Below are 23,573 nucleotides of genomic sequence, written 5' to 3' on the forward strand. Positions count from 1 at the left end.
GACCCCTATTAGTCGACTGGCCAACCTCTTAGTCGAATATATATAAGACATTTAAAAAAAAAAATCATTCTTTCCAAAAGAAAAGAGGCCTAGACGCGTGGCTAACGCTAATGGCACGCATACCAGAGGCTAACTGCCTACGAAAACAGGCACAGAGGCACTGAAAGAGGATTTCACCATCTAATGAACACACTATACGACAAATATCAAGATGTATCCATCAGTGGACCAATTGCATGCTTTTGCAGAGGACAAGAAGCCTTCAGTCGACTCCTTCAGACATTAAGCACCCCCACAGCCCAAATGGAATGATAAAAAATTTAAAAAATATATATATATAAAAAATATTATACTTTTTTTTTTTTTTTTTTTTTTGTCGACCAATAGTCGACTAACGGCACATTTTGGCCAATCATAGTCGACCATCCAAATCCTTAGTCGGGGACAGCCCAATAATACACAGACTAATTGACAAACGAGACACATGAGGGTTGATTGGCAACGAGACACACCTGGGAGGGGATACAGACTGGCAGCCTAAAGTGACACTAATGCAAGACAAGACTGAACACTAGACAAGAGTAACACTCAACACAAGGAATAGGAACATGACACTAACAGGGGAGCATGGAGGGCCAGAGACACACTGGGAGACGACACAGTAACAGGGGAAGGACACAGAGGAATATGGAAATATTAAAGAGCCACCACCAGTGCACCAGGAGGGTATATGCACTGGGGAGTGTGGTCCAAGGGTGAACGATGGGAATTGTCCAGCAGGTGGGGGAAGATGTGGATCAGGGACATAACAGATGTAAATCAGGGTATTACATGTTTAAAAACAAATCTCTGGATTTGCTTTACCCAGAATTTAATTATATTATTATTCATTGTCTAATAATGAATTTCAGAACACACCGTGAAGATCAGGTCTGTTTGATGATCCTGGGCAGACTGACCACAGAGAACCTCTGATCTCTCCTGGTGATTTCTGTGGAGAAAATATAGACATGTGTCACAGGTTGACAGGACTCTGCTGCCCTATGTGTAGACAAGTACTGTGTTTCCGTGCATACCATGTGGATTAACCCCTTTTCTGAACATTATTGATTAACATGTGGATCCTAGTAGTGCCTACAACTAGGCGTAAGCTCAGGGGGGACCGTGCTTTCTCCGTTGTCGCCCCCAAAATGTGGAATGAGCTGCCACTGCAGATTAGGCAGGCCTCATCACTGCCCCGTTTCAAAGACCCACCTTTTCTCTCTGGCTTTTGACACCATATAGCTTGTTGATTTTATGATCTTATTGTCTTACTGTGTTGTTGTTTTATTGTTCTGTTACTGTGTCCTTTGCTTTTAAATATATATATATATATTTTTTTAGTACTCTGATCTATTTAAATTTGTATTGCTGCCTATGTTTACCTATTTTTTTCTTCTCTGTTTTGCTACTCTTGTTTTTTTTATCTATTTTTAGTGCTGCTTATAGTTTTTAATATGCTCCCTCTGTAAAGCACTTTGTGCCCCTGTGGCTGTTAAAGCGCTTTATAAATAAAGTTGGATTGGATTGGATTAATCCCTTTTCTGAACATTATTGATTAACATGTGGATTAACCCTTTTTCTGAATATTATTGATTCATATATGTGGATTAACCCTTTTCCCCCTGCGCCATGGCTGTGCTGACTAGGACTAGAGAGATGAGTGACTAATATTGAACAAGATGGAAGCAACAGCTGTGAGTGATGTGTGAACTAATCATCATGGGGAGACCTGAGACGCCTGCCTTCACCTTCTGATTGGTTGAGCAGGTGCTCAGCTCTGCCCCCCATTCACAGCCCGAGATCCTCTTCCTTCAACCCAACTATGTTACTGTGAGACCAAGGAACGGCTTGGCTGAGGCCGTCCACATATCATCGTTCCCCAAGTTAAGTAACGCTCTTTTTCACCCACATGTGTATGTTTGGATGTTAAGCTGTGAACAAACACGCCACTGATTTCTTTGGTTCTCCTCTGCTAGGTGGATGGAATCTGTTGCACTCTGTTGTATCAATGGAAATTGTTAGCTGTTGCATTACACCCCACTTCCTCCCCTGAAAGTCAGGATTAGTGGGTCAGCTGTAGTGGCTAAATTAGCGCAGTATATTGTCTGCAGTCCCAGGGTCAGCAGCCATGTTATTCCCCTATTCTCTCTTCAGTAGACTGCCTACCCCATGTTTGTACCTTTCCTTCCCCCTCTTTTGTTGTGTTTTTAACATAAGTCCCCCTGGCAGTGGCAGCTGGTATTTATAGCTCCATCATGTCTGTCCCCTTGTTTATTCTATTACACAACTAATACACCATATCAACAACATCTGAGGAAAGTGTTGAGACTGAGTCATTCAATCACAGATGTGAGACTCTAAGCTACACAGAAAACAGACATGGTAAACAGTACAGCATGCAGAGCACTGATGTGAGAGTAGTCCCTTATGGAAATACATCTGGAACTGAGAGACTGTGGTTTTTGCCTTATTTCACCTTTCTGTGAGGGACAGCTGTCTATTTTTGCCTTATTTCACCTCTGTGAGGGATAGCTGTCAATCCCTGTTCCCTGTGGTTAATTGCCTCATGGGTCGGCAGGTGTGTGGGCTTGATTGCACCTGATGCAGTGCAGCTGTGCCTATGGCCATGTGGAGTCTATTTAAGTTTGGAGATCGCAGTGTCAACTGCTTTTTCATTTCCTAGTGTTGGTTGTCCTTTTGGTCACGCTCATTATATTCAAGTGTAGTCTGATCTCTGATTCAGAATTTAGCTTTATGGTAGTCATTCTTATTTTAGGCTACTCACGTGATTCTACACATAAACTCTCTTAGTGGAGGTTTATTGTTTTACTTTTTCCAATATAAACTCCTTTTATTAGGAGGTGTCCTTGTGGCTTATTTACTTTTATACTATACCTCTTTATTGAGAGTAGTCCTGTTTTTTGGGACTTGATTTATTTTCTTAATTACTCACTTTGAGATTTCCACCTGTAAAGGTTGTTTTCTGTTGTTTAATTTTCCCCTCTCCTAAAATATCTGCATAAGCAGTCTAGTGGTTGTCCGTTTCACGGATAACTTTAAGAGTCCCTGTTATCTGCTCATGACCCACGCACACACACACACACACACACACACACACACACACACACACACACACACAGCCACACAGCCCTCACAGACTGAATATGTCATGATATCTGACCTCTCAGGTGACAGGTGTCCATCTTTGAAGTAGATTGGTATATCCATGGAATTGTCACTGGGTACAGGGGAGACTGGTCTCTCCTGATGGAACCTGAACAAAGACAGATGATCATAGATATAACATAGATACACACTAAACACATGTCCTATTCATATTTAATAATGATGATGATCATAGATATAACATAGATACACACTAAACACACGTCATATTTAATAACACAGTCACAGTCGAGAATACAGCTGTGACTGCGTCCCCGACCGCCAAGAACCTTGGTGTTGTCCTCGACGACCAGTTGAACTTCTCTGCTCACATCGCAGCGACGACCAGAACCTGCCGATTCCTCCTGAGCAACGTCAGAAGGATACGCCCCTTCCTGACAAAAGAAGCCACCCAACTCCTCGTCCAATCAACAGTCATCTCCCGCCTCGACTACTGCAATGCACTGCTCGCTGGCCTCCCGGCCACTGCCACTAAGCCTCTTCAACTCATTCAGAACGCAGCGGCCCGCCTGATCTCAAACCTACCGAAGTCGGCCCATGTCACCCCACTTCTTAGTGACCTGCACTGGCTCCCCATTGCTGCACGAATCCGCTTCAAGGCCCTCGACCTAGCATACCGTGCGGCAAAGGGAACCGCTCCCGCCTACCTCCGGTCAATGGTCTCTAACTACACACCCTCAAGACCCCTACGCTCTGCATCTTCTGGCCGCCTCAGACCTACTCCTATCCAAGCTCCGGGAGGGTCATCAAAGAGAAGTCGCCTATTCTCAGTCCTTGCCCCACAATGGTGGAATGAACTACCCACCCCAGTTAGGACAGCCGAATCACGTCCAATCTTTCGCCGTCGACTAAAGACGCACTTCTTCAACCATTATCTGAATAAAAAAAAAAAAAAAAAAAAAAAAAATAAAAAAATCTAACCCTAACTAACCGTACTGTCATGCACTTGTCCTAATAAACTAACCTACACTGTAGCACTCAACACTTTGATGAACATTGTTGCTCAGCTGATAGAGTTGTGCCCTTCCTGATGGCTTGTCGTACAGAACTTGTAAGTCGCTTTGGATAAAAGCGTCAGCTAAATGACTAAATGTAAATGTAAATGTAATGTAATGATGATGATCATAGATGGAACACATACACACTAAACACACGTCATATTCATATTTAATAATGGTGATGATCATAGATAGAACTTAGATACACACTAAACACACGTCATATTCATAACAATGATGATGATCATAGATATATCATAGATACTCACTAAACACACATCATATTCATAATTCAATTCAATTAAAAAAACGTTATTAGTCCCGCAAGGGGCAATTTAAGGCATGATATCACAAACAGCTGAATTTCTATACATTCAAGACAAAACAGGACAAAACAGGGACAAGAGACATACTGTACATGACACTTCAAAGCATAAAAGACATGACACACAATAATGATGATGATCATAGATATATCATAGATACTCACTAAACACACGTCATATTCATATTTAATAATGATGATGATGATGATCATAGATATATCATAGATACTCACTAAACACACATCATATTCATAATAATGATGATGATAATCAGTTTTATTTGAGTCTCTCAAGATGTCCAGCCCACCTGGACTTACATGACACTATACATACAGATGCAATGGAGAACATACTAATTATTACAAACTCTAGGGTTGGGTCTTTTCTACCGTGCTTTGTAGATATCTTTGCAGTTAACAGAAGTTATTTCCACTTGTGACGGAGCGGCTCCGTCATGGACTGCTTTGTTAATAAAACTTTGAAAACGTTTCACTACGGTCCAAACATTTCTTTGTGTGCTCCTACATTTTTGTGTGTACTTTTTCATTTAGGACCACATGTGCTCCTTGGGGAAAAAGTTAGTGTAGAGCCCTGATCATCATCATCATCATCATCATCATCATCATCATTGGCGGATGTACACCGTCGCCCTGCACCTTCCTACCGTATGGGCCAACAGGTGTGGCTTTCCAGATGCAACCTTCCATTATGGGTGGAGTCGCGCAAACTCGCTCCCCGTTTTGTGGGCCCTTTCACTATTGTTCGCAAGATAAACCCGGTCACGATGTGTCTTCGGTTACCCTCGTCAATGAGGGTACACCCTACATTTCACATATCCCGCCTTAAGCTGGTTCGGAGGAGCAGGTTGGTTCCTGCAGAGAGACCTCCACCTCCCCCTCGATTCGTTGATGGCCAACCTGTGTATACTGTACGGCGTATCCTGTCCAGTAGGCGGGTTGGTAGGGGTATACAGTACCTGGTGGACTGGCAGGGTTATGGGCCAGAGGAGCGCACGTGGGTTCCGGCCAGGGACATCTTGGACCCTGAGCTTGTTCGGGAGTTTCGGAGACGTGTCTCAGAGGGTCCGTCTGGAACCGCCCCCTAGAGGGGGGGTCCTGTCATGGTTTTTGCCTTATTTCACCTTTCTGTGAGGGATAGCTGTCAATCCCTGTTCCCTGTGGTTAATTGCCTCATGGGTCGGCAGGTGTGTGGGCTTGATTGCACCTGATGCAGTGCAGCTGTGCCTATGGCCATGTGGAGTCTATTTAAGTTTGGAGATCGCAGTGTCAACTGCTTTTTCATTTCCTAGTGTTGGTTGTCCTTTTGGTCACGCTCATTATATTGAAGTGTAGTCTGATCTCTGATTCAGAATTTAGCTTTATGGTAGTCATTCTTATTTTAGGCTACTCACGTTGATTCTACACATAAACTCCCTTAGTGGAGGTTTATTGTTTAACTTTTTCCAATATAAACTCCTTTATTAGGAGGTGTCCTTGTGGCTTATTTACTTTTATACTATACCTCTTTATTGAGAGTAGTCCTGTTTTTTGGGACTTGATTTATTTTCTTAATTACTCACTTTGAGATTTCCACCTGTAAAGGTTGTTTTCTGTTGTTTAATTTTCCCCTCTCCTAAAATATCTGCGTAAGCAGTCTAGTGGTTGTCCGTTTCACGGATAACTTTAAGAGTCCCTGTTATCTGCTCATGACCCACGCACACACACACACACACACACACACACACACACACACACACACAGCCACACACACACACACACACACACACACACACAGCCCTCACAGACTGAATATGTCATGAGATCTGACCTCTCAGGTGACGGGTGTCCATCTTTGAAGTAGATAGGTATATCCATGGAATTGTCACTCTTCATGGACACACAGCTGGGTACAGGGGAGACTGGTCTCTCCTGATGGAACCTGAACAAAGACAGATGATCATAGATATAACATAGATACACACTAAACACACGTCCTATTCATATTTAATAATGATGATGATCATAGATAGAACATAGATACACACTAAACACACGTCATATTCATATTTAATAATGATGATGATCATAGATAGAACATAGATACACACTAAACACACGTCATATTCATATTTAATAATGATGATGATCATAGATATATCATAGATACTCACTAAACACACATCATATTCATAATAATGATGATGATAATCAGTTTTATTTGAGTCTCTCAAGATGTCCAGCCCACCTGGACTTACATGACACTATACATACAGATGCAATGGAGAACATACTAATTATTACAAACTCTAGGGTTGGGTCTTTTCTACCGTGCTTTGTAGATATCTTTGCAGTTAACAGAAGTTATTTCCACTTGTGACGGAGCGGCTCCGTCATGGACTGCTTTGTTAATAAAACTTTGAAAACTTTTCACTACGGTCCAAACATTTCTTTGTGTGCTCCTACATTTTTGTGTGTACTTTTTCATTTAGGACCACATGTGCTCCTTGGGGGAAAAGTTAGTGTAGAGCCCTGATCATCATCATCATCATCATCATCATCACCACCATCATCTTCATCATCATTTCTCATCCCACCCTGAGCCCACTGGAGGAAGTCATCATTACCAGCTGGGTACATGGGAGTCTGGTCTCTCCTGACGGAGTGGGTTTCAACACAATCAGAGACGGAACTGTTACTCTGACTAATGATCATGTCATGATGATGTCATGACATCACTGCTGAGTTCTAAGATGGACAACAGTCATGGAGAGTTAAGAGACCCTCATCTTACCTGTAACTGAGGGGTACAATTCCCTGACTGTATTGTTAGATATGATATTTAATACCACTACCTCATGTACTTTAACTTCTGGCCACCCAGTACAAGATATAAGTATGATGAACACTTTCCCACCTGATGAAACGAATCCACACAAATGTACCAAATCGAGGGTTTAATACAGCAAAAGGTGTATACAACGATCACTTAATTACATTTATGATTTGAAATATGAAATATGCACTTTTATGGCAAATGAGTATTCGTAGGTAAATCAACATTGAATGTCCAATCTCTGGTTACGCAGGGAGTAAGTATACAACCTGGAATATTTAGGAAACGATAGCGATGGTACTTAGATGATTATAGCTGGATACACTAAGGGGGGGGGGGGGTCCCGCTGGTTGTAAGACAGTAGGAGGGGGGGGTTAGAGAAGCCGCTGGCGGTATCCCATCTGGCCGACGGTGTCTTGGGAGAATCCAAAGTCTTGGACACAGTGCCCACAGAACCTCGGACCGCAGACGAATACAGCTGGACCCTCTGTGGACGGTAGCTGCCGGTCCACAACGGAGAGACGTGAGGCGACCTCACTAGTGTAGAGCGCCGTCTCACCTGGAGTCCTCTCCGGGGGGTAGTTCCAACACTCTGCAGTGTTGGCCTTTATCCATGGAATAATCAAAGCACACAAAGCATAATCCAAGCCGTGGAAGGCTCGCCATCGTCCGGGTAGAGTAATCCAATATACAGGTCCAGTCGCTCTTGGCCCGGAGCTCCTCGGATGCAAGCACCACTAGGGGTCTGCTCAGCCTGGTTAAGCGTCCAGATAACGTCAGGAACGATGGGGGTACTGATAACTTTATAACTCTAACCGAACGATGCACCATACATAAATAGACTATTATTAGCTTAATAGAATACGTCCAACTCGACGGTATAGTGCCAAACTATGACTATTCAACTATTAATCTACACGATATCTCAATGCCTATTCTGGGCCAAGTAGGCCTTACTACACCACACATGCGTCGTGGGGAGGCTTTGCGTCTGTCACTCTGTTGGAGGGTAAAGAACTGGACTAAAAAGAAGTTCTACTTTACTTGCGCCATATATATATGCGCTATGAACAAATAGTACCATTCGTATTTCGCCCGACATATTCCTGCGCGGAACCGGGGCTTGCCACGACATGTTAGGCGGCACGATTGAACTTGGACCTAGGGGTATGGCAACCTGGCGCCAGGTTCTCGTCCAATGGTAGAATGAAACTATTATGGGCTGTTTAGTAGACTAAAGGGATATTCAATGCATATTGTACAAGGAATATACAGGGGATATCAAACGATATACAAATACAATTAAATATATATATATAAATAAATATATATATTCGGTTTAATCTGATCCTTCACAACAGCCGCCCCCTAATTAGTCCCACCTAATTAGCTAAGCAGAGACAGATTAACCGCACTGTCTACCACTCAAGGTCCGCTGTAAGGGTCAGTCAACTCACAAAGTCATAGGGTCATGGTCATCATCGATAGTATCTGGGAGTCGGGGCAGTTCTATGAGCCTCGCCACGGGACGTGTGTAAGTGCGCCCTTGGACGAGTACTTCAGCTGCTCGGACCTTGCCATCGGCACCGGTGATCACTTTGCTTACGCGGCCAGCCGGCCACATAGCTCTGGGTAGTGACTGGTCAATAATCATGACGACTGTTCCTTCTGTCAAATTGTCTCTCTCTTTTACCCACTTCTGGCGGGTCTGTAGAGACGGTAGGTAGTGAAGTAGGAAGCTGCTCCAAAACTTGTCAGCTAGTACTTGGCTGTACCTCCACATTCTTCGGCCGTTCGCTTCTTCAGGCCTGTACATTGTCTGGGGTAGCGCGGGGTCCAGCCGCCCCATTAGGAGTGTGTTGGGGGTGACTGGGTCGACATCTGCTACATCACTGGAGACGTAACCGAGGGGCTTTGAGTTCAATACTCCCTCGATCTCCGTGAGGACTGTCATTAGGACTTCCTCCGCCACAGTCTGGGCTCCGAGTACGGCGTACAGGGCTGTCTTTATAGAACGTACTTCTCGTTCCCAGGTTCCACCGAAGTGGGGTGCGTTCGGGGGATTAAACTGGAAGTCAATCTGGGCTGGAGCGAGGTGGGTCTTAAGTTCTGGGCCCATAGCTTGGAAGCTCTCTCTCAGCTCTCTTTCTCCGCCTTTGAAGTTGGTCCCGTGATCAGACAACAATGTAGACGGTTTTCCTTTCCGTGATGTGAATCTCCGGAAGGCCATAAGGAATGAGTCTGTGCTCATGGTCGGAAGGAGCTCGATATGTATCGCTCTGGTGGTCATGCATTTGAATACAATACCCCACCGCTTCTCGGTGCCTCTTCCTCTCTTTATATACAACGGGCCAAAGCAGTCCATGCCTGTGGAGTGGAATGGCTTGTCGCCGATTCGGAGGCGACAGGGGGGCAAGTCAGCCATCCGTGGTATGCTGGGCTGCGCGCGCCACTTACGGCAGTCTAGACAGGTTCGCTGGAAGCGCCGTACTGCTTCTCTCCCTTGCAATATCCAATAACGACGTCTGATCTCCGCGAAGACTCTCTCTGCTCCTGCGTGGTGTACATCCTCGTCGTATTTCTTTATGATCAGCTCTGTGACCTTGTGTCGGCTGTTCAAGACGATCGGGTACTTAATGTCATCTGGTAGATCGGGGGCTCTCCGCAGGCGACCACCCACTCTGATGAGATTATGGGCGTCACTCTCTGGTGCCAGGTGAATCAGTCTGCTGTCTGATGGGACGGGGTTTCCTCCCTGTAGACAGTCTAGCTCATCGGGGAACGAGTCTCTCTGGGCTCGTTGTAGTAGAAGAAGTTCTGCTTCTTCGTAGTCAGCTGCTGACATGTCAGTGGTGGACTGAATCTCTGGGTGGTGCCGCAGGAATGTTCTTTGCTGCGCACTCTCTAGGGTAATGCAGTCATCTATGTTGGGGTCTGTGGAGGCGACAGTGCTCAGGCCACAGAACATAGGTTTCTTGTTCTCAGCCTCCTCGTTACTTGCTTCCCTCGGGGTGGGCGTAGGCCAATCTCCTTCCGGGAGCTTGAGGAATGCTGGTCCGTCACTGTAGATGTTGCGACGGGTTAGGTCATCCAGAGACATTCCCCGGGTGATGACGTCAGCTGGGTTGTGTTTGGTGTCCACATACCTCCAGCTCGCTTCTTCTGTTAACTCTTGAATCTCGGTGACTCTGACTCCCACGAAGACTTTGTATCTGCATGAATCAGACTTGATCCATGTGAGTACTGTCGTGGAATCTGACCACAAGATTGTTCTGTGCACCGGAATGGTGAGTTCACGTTGGATTAACGTGGCTAGATGCGCTCCTGCGAGGGCTGCGCAGAGCTCTAGACGTGGGATAGATTGTTGCTTACGTGGGGCTATTCTTGAGCGGGCCAGGATGAAAGCAGTGTGTATCTTTCCTCCCATCTCTTGGGCACGCAAGTAGGCCACCGATCCGTAGGCTACTTCGGAGGCGTCGCTGAAGACGTGTAGCTCAATCTCGCATGTCTCTGGCCTCACTGTGGATGGGAAGTAGCTGCGGCATATATTGACACCTGGGAGTGAGCGGAGTTCCGTCTCCCACTCTCTCCATGTTGAGGCAAGGTGTGCGGGTATTGGGTCGTCCCAGCCCTGGTCCTTGTCCCATAGTGCTCGTACAATCATCTTTGCCCTGGTGGTGTAAGGTAGAATACATCCCAACGGGTCATATTGTCTGGCGAGTGTTCTGTACACACTCCGTCTGGTGTTCGGTATCGCAATGTATGACGCCGTGGGTGGCGGATACATCGGCGAGCGTTGGGGGAGAGGCCTCCTAGGCGAGTCTCCTCTCGCGCCTCTCTGTGGGCTGGTACCGGCAGGGTACCATAGCCAGCTGGTCCAGGTGCTATTCCTCGGGGCTGGTCGTGCGTCGTGCTCACCCGTGAATAGAATCGGGGGTCTGTAGCGCAGCGCCGCGGGGGTATAGCCTGGACTGTATGGGACCTCCTGGTCCGGTGGAGTACTGTGCTGTCGTCGGGCTTGGTTCTCCTCCTCTCCCTCTTCTTCCTCTATCAGATCTTCCAGATCCTGTAATCGTTTATCTTGCTTCTCCGCAGTGTATGCCGCTCCTTCCTTGTAGCTGGGTCTCGCTTGGACCGGTCTGGGAAGGGGGTCTGCGGGGGGTATAGGCTTTGTCTGTTGGTCAAGTTCAGGGTCGCTTGCTCGTTTAGGAGGCGCTGCTCTTGACTGTTGTCTCGACGAGTTCCTTGAACCCCTGGTGGAGGGAGAGGGTGTTGCCCTGGGGATCATCAGCCGCTTCCTTAGCTGCGCCATTAACTTGTCGCGCTCGGCTTGTAGTCTGTCGCGCTCGGCTTGGCGCTGGATGAGGTCGATGTTGCGCTCTGCTTCTCTTTGGGCATAGTCAGCGGCGCGCTGGGCTCCGGCTGCGGCGCGCTCTGCTTCTCTTCGGGCATAGTCAGCGACGCGCTGGGCTTCGGCGGCGGCGCGCTCTGCTTGTCTTTGGGCACCGTCAGCGGCGCGCTGGGCTTCTGCTGCGGCGCGCTCTGCTGCGGCGCGCTCTGCTGCGGCCCGGTCTCTTACCATATTAATTTCCGTCTGAAGGCGTCTCATCTCCCGGCGTATGCGCTCTTCTTCGCTCCGTCGCTGCGCTTGGAGGCGTTCTCTTTTAATGGTAAAATGTTCGTGCTCGCTAAGCGTCTGTGCTTGGAGACGATCGCGTTCACCCTGAAGTCGATCGCGTTCGGTAGAGGCTGTCAGGCGGACGAGGAACGCCTGTTGTAGCATCCTCGCCGCTTCTCTGGGGGAAGGCGGTTGTGGAGGTGAGCCGCTCCTGCGTGAGCCGCTCCTGGGGGTACTCGTAGGGGAGTCCTGGAGCTCTAGTTCCTCGGCGCTCTCCTCCTCTTCTTCCGTGCAGAGTTCTCTCTCTGTAGGGTTGTCTTCCTCCCGGGGCTGGTCGGGGACTACTTCTTGGGTAGTGGCGGGGGGTAAAGGCATGTCAATTCCCTCCTGGTCCCCACCGTGAGCTTGGTCAGTTACATTAGGACCTACTAGGGCCTCTGTGGTCGGGGAAACCTGGTCGTTAAGGTCAGACATAATTTTACTTTCTACTTTTACCGCGTTTACCGTTTGTCGAAGGCTAGGTAGTTGACTGACAGTGTAAGCCTCTAAGTACTGAGGTGTCTGTCGTCTGCGCCGCGGGCGTTCTAGGTTAGGAGGATCGTTTCGTGGAGTGTTCATCATAGGCCATTTCGATATTAATAACACTATATTAATATTACACTAGTTACCATCCGGCTCGAAGGACCAATTGTAACTGAGGGGTACAATTCCCTGACTGTATTGTTAGATATGATATTTAATACCACTACCTCATGTACTTTAACTTCTGGCCACCCAGTACAAGATATAAGTATGATGAACACTTTCCCACCTGATGAAACGAATCCACACAAATGTACCAAATCGAGGGTTTAATACAGCAAAAGGTCAACAAAAGGTTAACGATCACTTAATTACATTTATGATTTGAAATATGAAATATGCACTTTTATGGCAAATGAGTATTCGTAGGTAAATCAACATTGAATGTCCAATCTCTGGTTACGCAGGGAGTAAGTATACAACCTGGAATATTTAGGAAACGATAGCGATGGTACTTAGATGATTATAGCTGGATACACTAAGGGGGGGGGGGGTCCCGCTGGTTGTAAGACAGTAGGAGGGGGGGGTTAGAGAAGCCGCTGGCGGTATCCCATCTGGCCGACGGTGTCTTGGGAGAATCCAAAGTCTTGGACACGGTGCCCACAGAACCTCGGACCGCAGACGAATACAGCTGGACCCTCTGTGGACGGTAGCTGCCGGTCCACAACGGAGAGACGTGAGGCGACCTCACTAGTGTAGAGCGCCGTCTCACCTGGAGTCCTCTCCGGGGGGTAGTTCCAACACTCCGCAGTGTTGGCCTTTATTCATGGAATAATCAAAGCACACAAAGCATAATCCAAGCCGTGGAAGGCTCGCCGTCGTCCGGGTAGAGTAATCCAATATACAGGTCCAGTCGCTCTTGGCCCGGAGCTCCTCGGATGCAAGCACCACTAGGGGTCTGCTCAGCCTGGTTAAGCGTCCAGATAACGTCAGGAACGATGGGGGTACTGATAACTTTATAACTCTAACCGAACGATGCACCATACATAAATAGACTATTATTAGCTTAATAGAATACGTCCAACTCGACGGTATAGTGCCAAACTATGACTATTCAACTATTAATCTACACGATATCTCAAAGCCTATTCTGGGCCAAGTAGGCCTTACTACACCACACGTGCGTCGTGGGGAGGCTTTGCGTCTGTCACTCTGTTGGAGGGTAAAGAACTGGACTAAAAAGAAGTTCTACTTTACTTGCGCCATATATATATGCGCTATGAACAAATAGTACCATTCGTATTTCGCCCGACATATTCCTGCGCGGAACCGGGGCTTGCCACGACATGTTAGGCGGCACGATTGAACTTGGACCTAGGGGTATGGCAACCTGGCGCCAGGTTCTCGTCCAATGGTAGAATGAAACTATTATGGGCTGTTTAGTAGACTAAAGGGATATTCAATGCATATTGTACAAGGAATATACAGGGGATATCAAACGATATACAAATACAATTAAATATATATATATAAATAAATATATATATTCGGTTTAATCTGATCCTTCACAACATTACCCCTTAGCTTCGGTTTGGCCGCCATGTTCCCCAGACATAGTGGTTTTAGAGGCAGGGCTCCCCTCCTCTCTCTCTCCAGACATAGTGGTTTTAGGCTCCCCTCTTCTCTCTCTCCAGACAGAGAGTCAGGGCTCCCCTCCTGTGTATATATGAATTATACAAAGAATATATATATGGTATAAATAGTATGAACAATGAGTATAGACACTAACTATAGACAGAGGTAATACATTCGGGTACATTATAGAAGTTATATCAAGTGATAATATTCCTATGATCACCAATAGGAATGCATTATCTCAGTGAGTGATCACCAATAGGAATGCATTATCTCAGTGAGTGATCACCAGCTCAGTGTTTAAGCTCTTCTCTGCGGTTACTGGAGAAAAGTCCGTTTGTGATTATTTTTATTTTTATGCGAAGCACCTCTAGGCAACGTTACTCATTCACTCAGTAATTCACCCAGTAATTCACCCAGTAATTCACTCACGCACTCACGCACTCACTCACTCACTCACCCACTCACTCACTCACTCACTCACTCACTCACTCAGTAATTCACCCAGTAATTCACCCAGTAATTCACTCACTCACTTCAAGTACCTGGGGGTCCACATCTCAGAGGATCTGACATGGACAACACACATAGACTCAGTCGTAAAAAAGGCGAAGCAGCGCCTCTACCACCTGAGACAGTTAAGGAAGTTCAGAGTATCTGGGAAGATACTCCAGTCCTTCTACTCCGGAGCTGTAGAGAGCATCTTGACTGGAAACATCACTGCCTGGTACGGAAGCAGCACGGCACAGGACAAGAAGGCCCTACAGAGAGTGGTGTGCTCAGCCGAGCGTACCACGGGTATTGCACTACCACCCCTGCAGGTTCTATACAACGAGGTGCAAATCCAGAGCCTGCAGAATAATGAAAGACCCACACCACCCCAACAACAGCCTGTTCATGCTGCTGAGGTCAGGCAGACGCCTGCGAACCCCAGCTACTAGGACAGAGAGACTTCGGCTCAGCTTCTTCCCCCAGGCCATCAGAGCCTTGAACACTGAACTCTCCACACACAAGCACACATGAGCACACACACGACACACACACTGTACACGCTCACACACTAGCAGCCACTTTAACATGAGCAAGCACACACTCATGCTGCACATGCCCACACTTATGGCCACTAAGGAAAGGTCACTTTAAAAATAGTATAGTAACAGTAACAGTGTATTGCACTACCAAAGGACCTAGCATGTCCTCCATGCTCTGTAAATAACTTATGTACAAATACCGATATGCCCTACTATGTTACTTGTTTATTGCACAATGTTGTTTTATTGGATTCTATTATATGTTGTTACTACTGTATTGCACATCGTTGCGGGCAAGACCACCCGCATTTCATTGTATACTTGTATGCCGTGACAAATAAAACTCTTGACTTGACTTGACTTGACTCACTCACTCACTCACTCACTCACTCACTCACTCACTCACTCACTCACTCAGTAATTCACAGAGTAATTCACTCACTCACTCACTCACTCACTCACTCACTCACTCACTCACTCACTCACTCACTCACTCACTCACTCACTCACTCACTCACTCACTCACTCACTCACTCACTCACTCACTCACTCGCTCACTCACTCAATTCACTCACACAGTAATTCAGTCATTCACTTAGCCACTCTGCCCCTAGTGGTGTCTCACAGACATGGCACGTTATGTAAGACCAGGTCAATCTATGTGAGAATGCTTCACATCTATCTATGACAGTAACATTCCAGGCAGTCCTGTGGTTGAGGGCAGGTATGGAATGTTGAGCTTCCTGTTAAACTGTCAGCAACAACAACGACACAGAACTAATGGACCAAACAGCCGACACAGTTCCCCGACTTTGTACAGAGATGCTACAATACAGAGACACAGCAACATACAACAATATATCAGTAAACCAATAGTGCATGAAGTCTAACCAGAGATAGAGGTTGTAAATTATCTCTGACTAGAAACCCGTATGGAATACATCTGTTTCATGTGTAAATTATCTCTGACTAGAAACCCTTATGGAATACATCCGTTTCATGTTTCTTATCCTGAAACAATGTCTACTTGTACCATCCATGACGAATAAACACATAATGAGACGCATAATACAAATTAAGGTACCCATAACACTGCATATGTATTAAGCCTCTCAGAGTGTTAGTATACTGATCTAGAGTCAGATTAAGTCTATTAGTCTAAATAAGGTCATGCAGACGAGTGCCCCTGTTCACTGATCTAGAGTCAGATTCAGTCTATTAGTCTAAATAAGGTCATGCAGACGAGTGTCCCTGTTCACTGATCTAGAGTCAGATTCAATCTGTTAGTCTAAATAAGGTCATGCAGACGAGTGCTCCTTGTTACTGATCTAGAGTCAGATTCAGTCTGTTAGTCTAAATAAGGTCATGCAGACGAGTGCTCCTTGTTACTGATCTAGAGTCAGATTCAGTTTATTAGTCTAAATAAGGTCATGCAGACGAGTGCTCCTGTTCACTGACCCCAGCTCAGCACTATTGCTTTGGAAAGCTTTGGAAATATGGGACCAGATATCAGTAACAAAAGAACAAATATAGCTTCGTATCGATATACAGACGAATAATGTGTTGTTAAAGGGGAACTATCTTATAAATTGCCTTTTTCAGTGTTTAGCATTGTTTCCTAGCTATGTGGACTTATATTAATATGATCTATGTCTCTAATTCTCATATTGGCGCATTCTTCCAATTCTCCTCTCACAATATTCACCCTCACTGAACTGAGTCATCTGAAAATGTGCATATCTGTGATGTCAGAGATTTCTCAGCTGCATAATAATGTGGCAGTTGATGTGGCAGTTGGCACCAGGCCACACAGTGGTTGGAGCCCAGCCTCAAAACGGCTTAAGATCTTGAGGTAGAAAACTGCTGTTTTTGAGTACTTGATTAGAAATACAAAACAATAAAAAAAAATTGAAAAAAACCTTACAGAGGTTTTCCATAGACTCACAGGAATTGTGTAAAAGTGCCCAAATAGTGAAAGAAATAGTAAAATAGTTCCCCTTTAAAGTAATCATATTAGGGGGAGGGGCGGAGCTGAGCGATCATGGAGTAGACGTGTTTCACATGAGCTCCCTTCTACCGTGCTGAATATACGTTTCTCCCCATTAGTCTTTATTTTATTTTTATTTGTTTTTTATCTGTTTGCTAGGTCGTCGTGTTTAGTATACATTCATCAACTTTTTTCGACTTTCTACGATGGCGGGGGTGGAAACCAGAGCCATGAAAGAATTAGGCACGACACCGGCGCCGCCGAGCATGGCCGCACCGTCTCCCGCTGTCGGGGAGTTAAGCGAAGCTGTGCTCTTGGTCATGACCAAGCTACACGCAGACTCTGAGACACGCATCGCTGAAGCACAGAAGAAAGTACACGCAGACTCTGAGGCACGCATCGCTGAAGCACAGAAGAAAGTGTTGGCGGATTTCTGTATCAGCCTCCGTCGTGAGATATCAGAAGAAATACGGCTGGCGGTAGTCCCGCTGACAGACAAGATGGAGACGATTCACGCTGCCTCATCGGCTAATGCTAACGAACTAGCCATGCTAACGACGGAGGTATCATCACAGTGTGAGAAGATGGCGGGTCTTGAATCCGCCCTGCTGGCTAGGCAGGCTGAAGTCAACAAACTACAGTCGGCGATGGAGGAGATGCAGTCCCGGGATAGACGCCACAACGTCAGGATTGTTGGAGTACCGGAGACCAGCGGTGAAGGCCGTCTCTCTGAGACCATGCCCGAACTGCTGCAGAAGATACTAGGGACGGACGTCCTCCCCTCGCCTCCTATCTGTGAGTCGGCCTACAGAGCGGGCAGGTTTTCTCCCGGCGTGAACAAAGAACCGAGGCCCATCATAGTCAAGCTGAACAGACTCCAACAGAGAGAAATCATCATGCGGTCGGCTCGTACCAGAAGGGGTACTCTGAGGCTTGGCGATCACAAAGTGGCCATTTTCGAGGACTTTACACCGGAGGTTCAAGCTCAGAGAGCCGAGTACAAGGTGGTCCTGACTAAGCTATGGAAACTAGGCCTGAGGCCCACGTTATTCGCTCCCGCGAAACTATCTGTGTTGGAGAAGGTCGGTGGTCAGCGTTTGTTTTGGTCGTTGGCTAAAGCGAAGGAATATCTCGCGGAGACACCCGAGTCTGTTGCTTGATATCTATGGAGGGTGAGTGACTTGGCGGTTTGGGCCTATATACATTGATTAGGTCGACTATTCACAAACACTTGCTGTCATGCCCAGACATGCTAACTGTCCTCTGCCCATCCAACTAGCGGGGCTTCCCAATGACTTCTGTTACTTGCTAAAGCTGACCTCATGGTCGTACTTGTGTATCGCCTCTTTGGAAGCTAACGAGCTAGCTGAACAATGTACATAGTAGGCTAACGTGCTATCCGGATTCGTCACTAGCTTACGCGCTAGCCTCGGGCTAGCCAGCGGGCTTCGACTATGGTCTGCGCCGAGACATTCGAGACCCGTTAATGGTTACGTATTTTGGTCGCTGTTGCTGTTCAAAGGGACATTGGTTTGCACAGTTCAAGAGTGACCGAGTCCCTAACTAACTTCTGGTATGCTTTTTATTTTTATATCCAGGTTGTTTTGAGCTTTGGTGATCCAAAGTAGATGCCAAGGTCGGTTGAATATGCATATACAATATTTGATAACAGGTTGGGTCGGGTATGGCTTGCACTTCATGGCTATATGGTTATATGGCTTGCACTCTAGCCATTACCCTCTTTTCCTTTCTTTTTTCTTTCCTATTGTCGCAGTTTTTATGTCATCTATATGCGCGATTTAAATGTGATCCGGTTCTACCTTGGACTAACTGCTGACTCGCCTTAATTTTGTTTTGAATTTTCCGTGAGGCACTTATGCTATAACGTTGATACATTAATATGCAGACTCCAGGGTAGATGGTTACAGGTTGATGCTGAGTAATTATATAATAATTATTGTCGCTGTTTTAATGGCAATTGAATGAGCAATTTAACTGTGATCCGATCCTACCTTGGACTAACTGCTAATCTGCCTTAAATGTGTTTTGAATTTTCCGTGATCCACTTATGCTATAACGTTGCGACATTAATATGCAGACTCCAAGGTAGTTGGTTACAGGGTTGATGCTGAGTAATTGTATAATAATTAGGGTCGCTGTTTTAAGGGCATTTGAATGAGCAATTTAACTGTGATTCGATCCTACCTTGGACTAACTGCTCCGACCGATATCTTTATTGAAACAATGTATGATGACAGGTGGTGTCAGGTGTTGCCTATTACCATCCCCGGATTGATTAATGAATGATTGTGTTTAATTCTATTCTTACATAGGTTAGGTCAATTCAGCCGTTGTGCCTGATCAGAGGGACGGCTAAAGGGGTGCACTTTGACCATAATTTTTTTTTTCCCCTTCCTCCTTTTTTTTGTCATTGATTAATTGACACTGTTCACACAATTTTGCACAATTAACCTGTGACCCGAACCTGCCTTAGACTATCGGCTGGGATGCTTTAATTTAATTTTGTTTTGAATTTTCCTATACCTTTTTGGGCTATAACAATGTGATGTTGAAGCGCAGATTCGGAAATAGAGGGCTGCAGGTTGATGCAGAGTTATTATTTAATAATGGCTATTTTTACCATTATGGTTGTCTCATGTTGGGGCCAGGGCTCAGGTGGGTTTCGACCGATATCTTTATTGAATTTTATTTTGTTATTATTTGTGTTTATTGGACTAGTGGGGGTTTACTCAGGGGTTTATCTAGAGGGGGGTGGGAGTGGGAAGCGTCTTATTGATCCATGTCTCTAGTGGGAAGTGATAGGAAGATGACCATCCTCTGTGGATGGGGCATAGGGTGGGGATTGGAGAGTGGGTATAGAGGAACTTATAGTAGGACGGGTGGGTTAGGGTGTAGAGTAGAAGGAGGGGGGGCTGTAGCTGGGGTGGTATTTTTATGTGTTCTATGTACTGTTGTCTTATATATGTGTAAGTGTTCCTCCTCTGAACTCCTGGGATTGACCGTCCGGGCCCGCCGGGATCGGCACCTCTGTACTCAGCCTGGCTGCACGGGTATGTTCTCTACGCACTTATACAAGCTCGACCATGGCTAAATTGAATATTTTAATTTGGAACGCAGGAGGGCTTAACGCCCCACACAAGCGTGCCAGTGTCCTTTGGCTATTGAAGAGGAGAAATATTGACCTTGCTCTCCTTAGTGAGACGCATTTAATGGTAGGTGACGTGTCAAGACTGGCAAATCGGCAATATCACGTTATCTCCTCATCCTCAGCCGATGATAAGACGAAAGGAGTAGTCATAGTTACAAGACGTAACCTTGATATCAAAATCTTGGATGTATGGTCGGACACGGAGGGAAGGATTACTATAGCAAAAGTTGAATTCTTGCATAGGAAGATGGCTATAATAGCATTGTATGCTCCTAACACATTTGATTCAGCGTTCTATAATACAATCACGAAGAATATGTTGGAACTTAATGGATACGCTCTCATTGTGGGTGGCGATTTTAATGCGTGCTGGGATGCGGAGATGGATAGGTCCGGGCCCTCTGAAACGAGCGACCAGAAACGGGCCTCTAAGGCCCTCAGGATGTGGGCCAAAGACACAGGGCTCACAGACCTCTGGCGCTTATGCAACCCCACCCTCAGAGATTACTCTCACCTGTCAGCCAGACACAAAAGCTTCTCTCGAATTGACTATGCATTCGCGTCCCCTAATATGTTTGATAGTTTCGATGTCTCATTGGTTCCCTTGGCTCTCTCAGACCACAAGGGGATTTTCCTTACGGCAACCTTTGGCAGGCTCTCCGCAAGAGCTCCCAGATGGCGTTTTAATTCGACCTTGCTAAAGAACGATGACTTCTGTTCTGAGTTCAGGAGTAAACTAGCTGAATTTTTGCAGATCAACGTTGGCACGGTAGAAGACCCTAGGGTCCTGTGGAACGCATTGAAAGGATTCATCAGGGGTCATGTCACACTATTTGCCTCCAATTTGCGAAAATCCCGGTCAAAAAAGCTAGAAGGACTGGAATCATTATATGCGGACCTATACGCATCCTTGCAAACTGACTATAATGAACGACTAAACACACAACGTAAGATAGTCAAAAAAGAAATAAACTCCATACTTAAACAACAGTCTGAGTTCTTAATACATAGGACAAGACAAAATTACTATTTTCACGGCTCCAGACCTAGCCATCTATTGGCAATGAAAATACGCTCAAATGATCATTTCTCAGATATCCCCTCGATTAGGACGAGCCAGGGTGCAGTCACTACTGATTCGAAAAAGATCAATGACACTTTTAAAGAGTTTTACTCACAGTTATATAGCTCAGAGGGTAATCTGGATGACTCTAGATTTGAATCGTTCATTGGCGGGCTTGAGATACCCCACATTTCTGAGGAAGAGGCCAAGGAACTGGGGAGACCGATTACTCTCGTAGAATTGAGGGAGACTATTGTTGAAATGCAGAGGGGTAAGGCGCCAGGCTGGGATGGTATTCCACCCGAAGTGTATTTAGCTTTCTGGGACCAACTGGGTCCATTGATGCTCGATATGATCAATTACGCTATCGAACAAGGGGAGTTCTCAAGAGATGTCAATATGGCGTTGATTTCTTTACTTCTCAAAAAGGACAAAGATCCCAATGATTGTGGTAGCTATAGACCCTTGAGTCTTCTCGGGGCCGATTTAAAGGTGTTTGCCAAGGTGCTGGCCCGTCGCCTGCAGAGATTTATGTCTGTATTGGTACACTGCGATCAAACTGGTTTTATCCCGGGGCGTCTGGCTGCAGATAATCTTAGGAGGCTGTTGCATGTAATCGATAACAGTAAAGACAATACAACTCCATCCACAGTTCTGTCTTTGGATGCCATGAAGGCGTTTGACAGACTTGAGTGGTCATACCTGTGGAAGGTACTTGAGGTCATGGGTCTTGGAAAGAGTTTTATTCATATGATTAAAGTCCTGTATGCCTCGCCGTCTGCGATGATACTGACAGGCAAAAACTGTTCCACACTCTTTCCAGTCTCCAGATCTTCTAGACAGGGTTGCCCTCTGAGCCCGGGACTGTTCGCGCTTTCCCTCGAACCTTTGGCTCAATTTATTAGGCAATCGGAGGACATCGTCCCCATAATGGTCAACAATACTCCACACAAAATTGCTCTCTATGCGGATGACCTGCTGATTTTCATGGACGACCCCTCCCGGTCGGCCACAAAATTATTGAGGATAATCGACGACTTTGGTAAATTGTCAGGTTTTAAGATTAACTGGAACAAATCAGCCTGCCTACCTCTTAATGAACTGGCCAAGGCGGTACGACTACCAGCTGATATCCCCATAGTAGAACATTTTAAATACCTGGGCATAGAGATATTCCCCACGCTGAACCAAACTACTAAGTACAACTTCACGGGTACTTATGATAAAATACGCCAGGATCTAGACAGGTGGTCGTCCCTTCCTAACTCCTTACAAGCCCGGGCTTCCATAATCAAAATGAACATCCTGCCTAGGATAAATTTTATTAGCTCAATGCTCCCCCTGCCCCCTCCAATAGACCACTGGCGCAAGGTACAATCGATGGTATCTAAGTTTGTCTGGAATAACAAACGCCCGAGAATCAAAAGGGCTACTACTCAACGTAGGAAACAAGATGGGGGCCTCGCAATCCCTGATTTTAAACTTTATTTCTGGTCCTTTTCACTGAGACCTCTGATGTGCTGGCTAGACCCTGTAGAGGCTGTATCGTGGCGCTCCTTAGAAGCGGCGGCGGTGTCTCCGCTAAGATTGCAGGATGTAGTGTACTCCACTGTCTCTATTGCGAAATGCCGGCTGAGGTATGGACCGATCATAACTCACGTGATCCAAACGTGGCGTAATGTACAGAGGTCGTGTGGGGTTAAATGCCCTTGGCACCTGGACTCTCCAATTTTTAATAACCAGCAATTACTTGTTGGACACAAGCCGGTTAATATTCCTCAATGGCAAAGGAGGGGAGTGCATACTCTGGAGGATATTTATGATAAGAACGGCCTCCGTGCGTTTCAGGACTTAAGAGAATTTTATGATCTTCCCGGCGAGTCCTTCTTTCTTTACCTTCAACTAAGGTCAGCACTGAGGGCGCATGGCGTACCGTGGGCTCAAGCTTTGCAACCACACCCCTTCCTCAGGCTCATAGTGGACAGAACGACATCCAGAGGGTTTGTCTCAGACTTTTATACGCTCTTAATTCAATCCACGTATAAAAATTTATCATTGGATACAATCTGGCGTGTGGATATCCCGGAGTTGGACCCCGAGTTTGACTGGGATGATGTTTGGGCAAATGTGGCATTATCTTCCCGCAACCCCAATCACCAGCAAA

General features: G+C 46.0%; 1 protein-coding gene across 1 annotated transcript in view; it reads right to left on the bottom strand.

The window, feature by feature from the left end:
- Nucleotides 1-23,573, bottom strand: part of LOC311228190 (uncharacterized protein) — a gene marked incomplete at its 3' end in the record, with an annotated part of 33,744 nt that overhangs the window by 3,704 nt on the left and 6,467 nt on the right. The window contains exons 2-5 of the mRNA XM_084314102.1: nucleotides 14,102-14,240; nucleotides 6,380-6,490; nucleotides 3,224-3,316; nucleotides 919-991 (exon numbers count right to left, since the gene is read on the bottom strand). Coding sequence (XP_084170228.1) covers nucleotides 919-991; nucleotides 3,224-3,316; nucleotides 6,380-6,490; nucleotides 14,102-14,184 — 360 coding nt within the window. The 5' untranslated portion in view covers nucleotides 14,185-14,240. The remainder of the gene's footprint in view (nucleotides 1-918; nucleotides 992-3,223; nucleotides 3,317-6,379; nucleotides 6,491-14,101; nucleotides 14,241-23,573) is intronic.

This window comes from Notolepis coatsorum (genome assembly GCF_963971535.1).
Source record: "Notolepis coatsorum genome assembly, chromosome: 5".
Lineage (NCBI taxonomy): Eukaryota > Metazoa > Chordata > Actinopteri > Aulopiformes > Paralepididae > Notolepis > Notolepis coatsorum.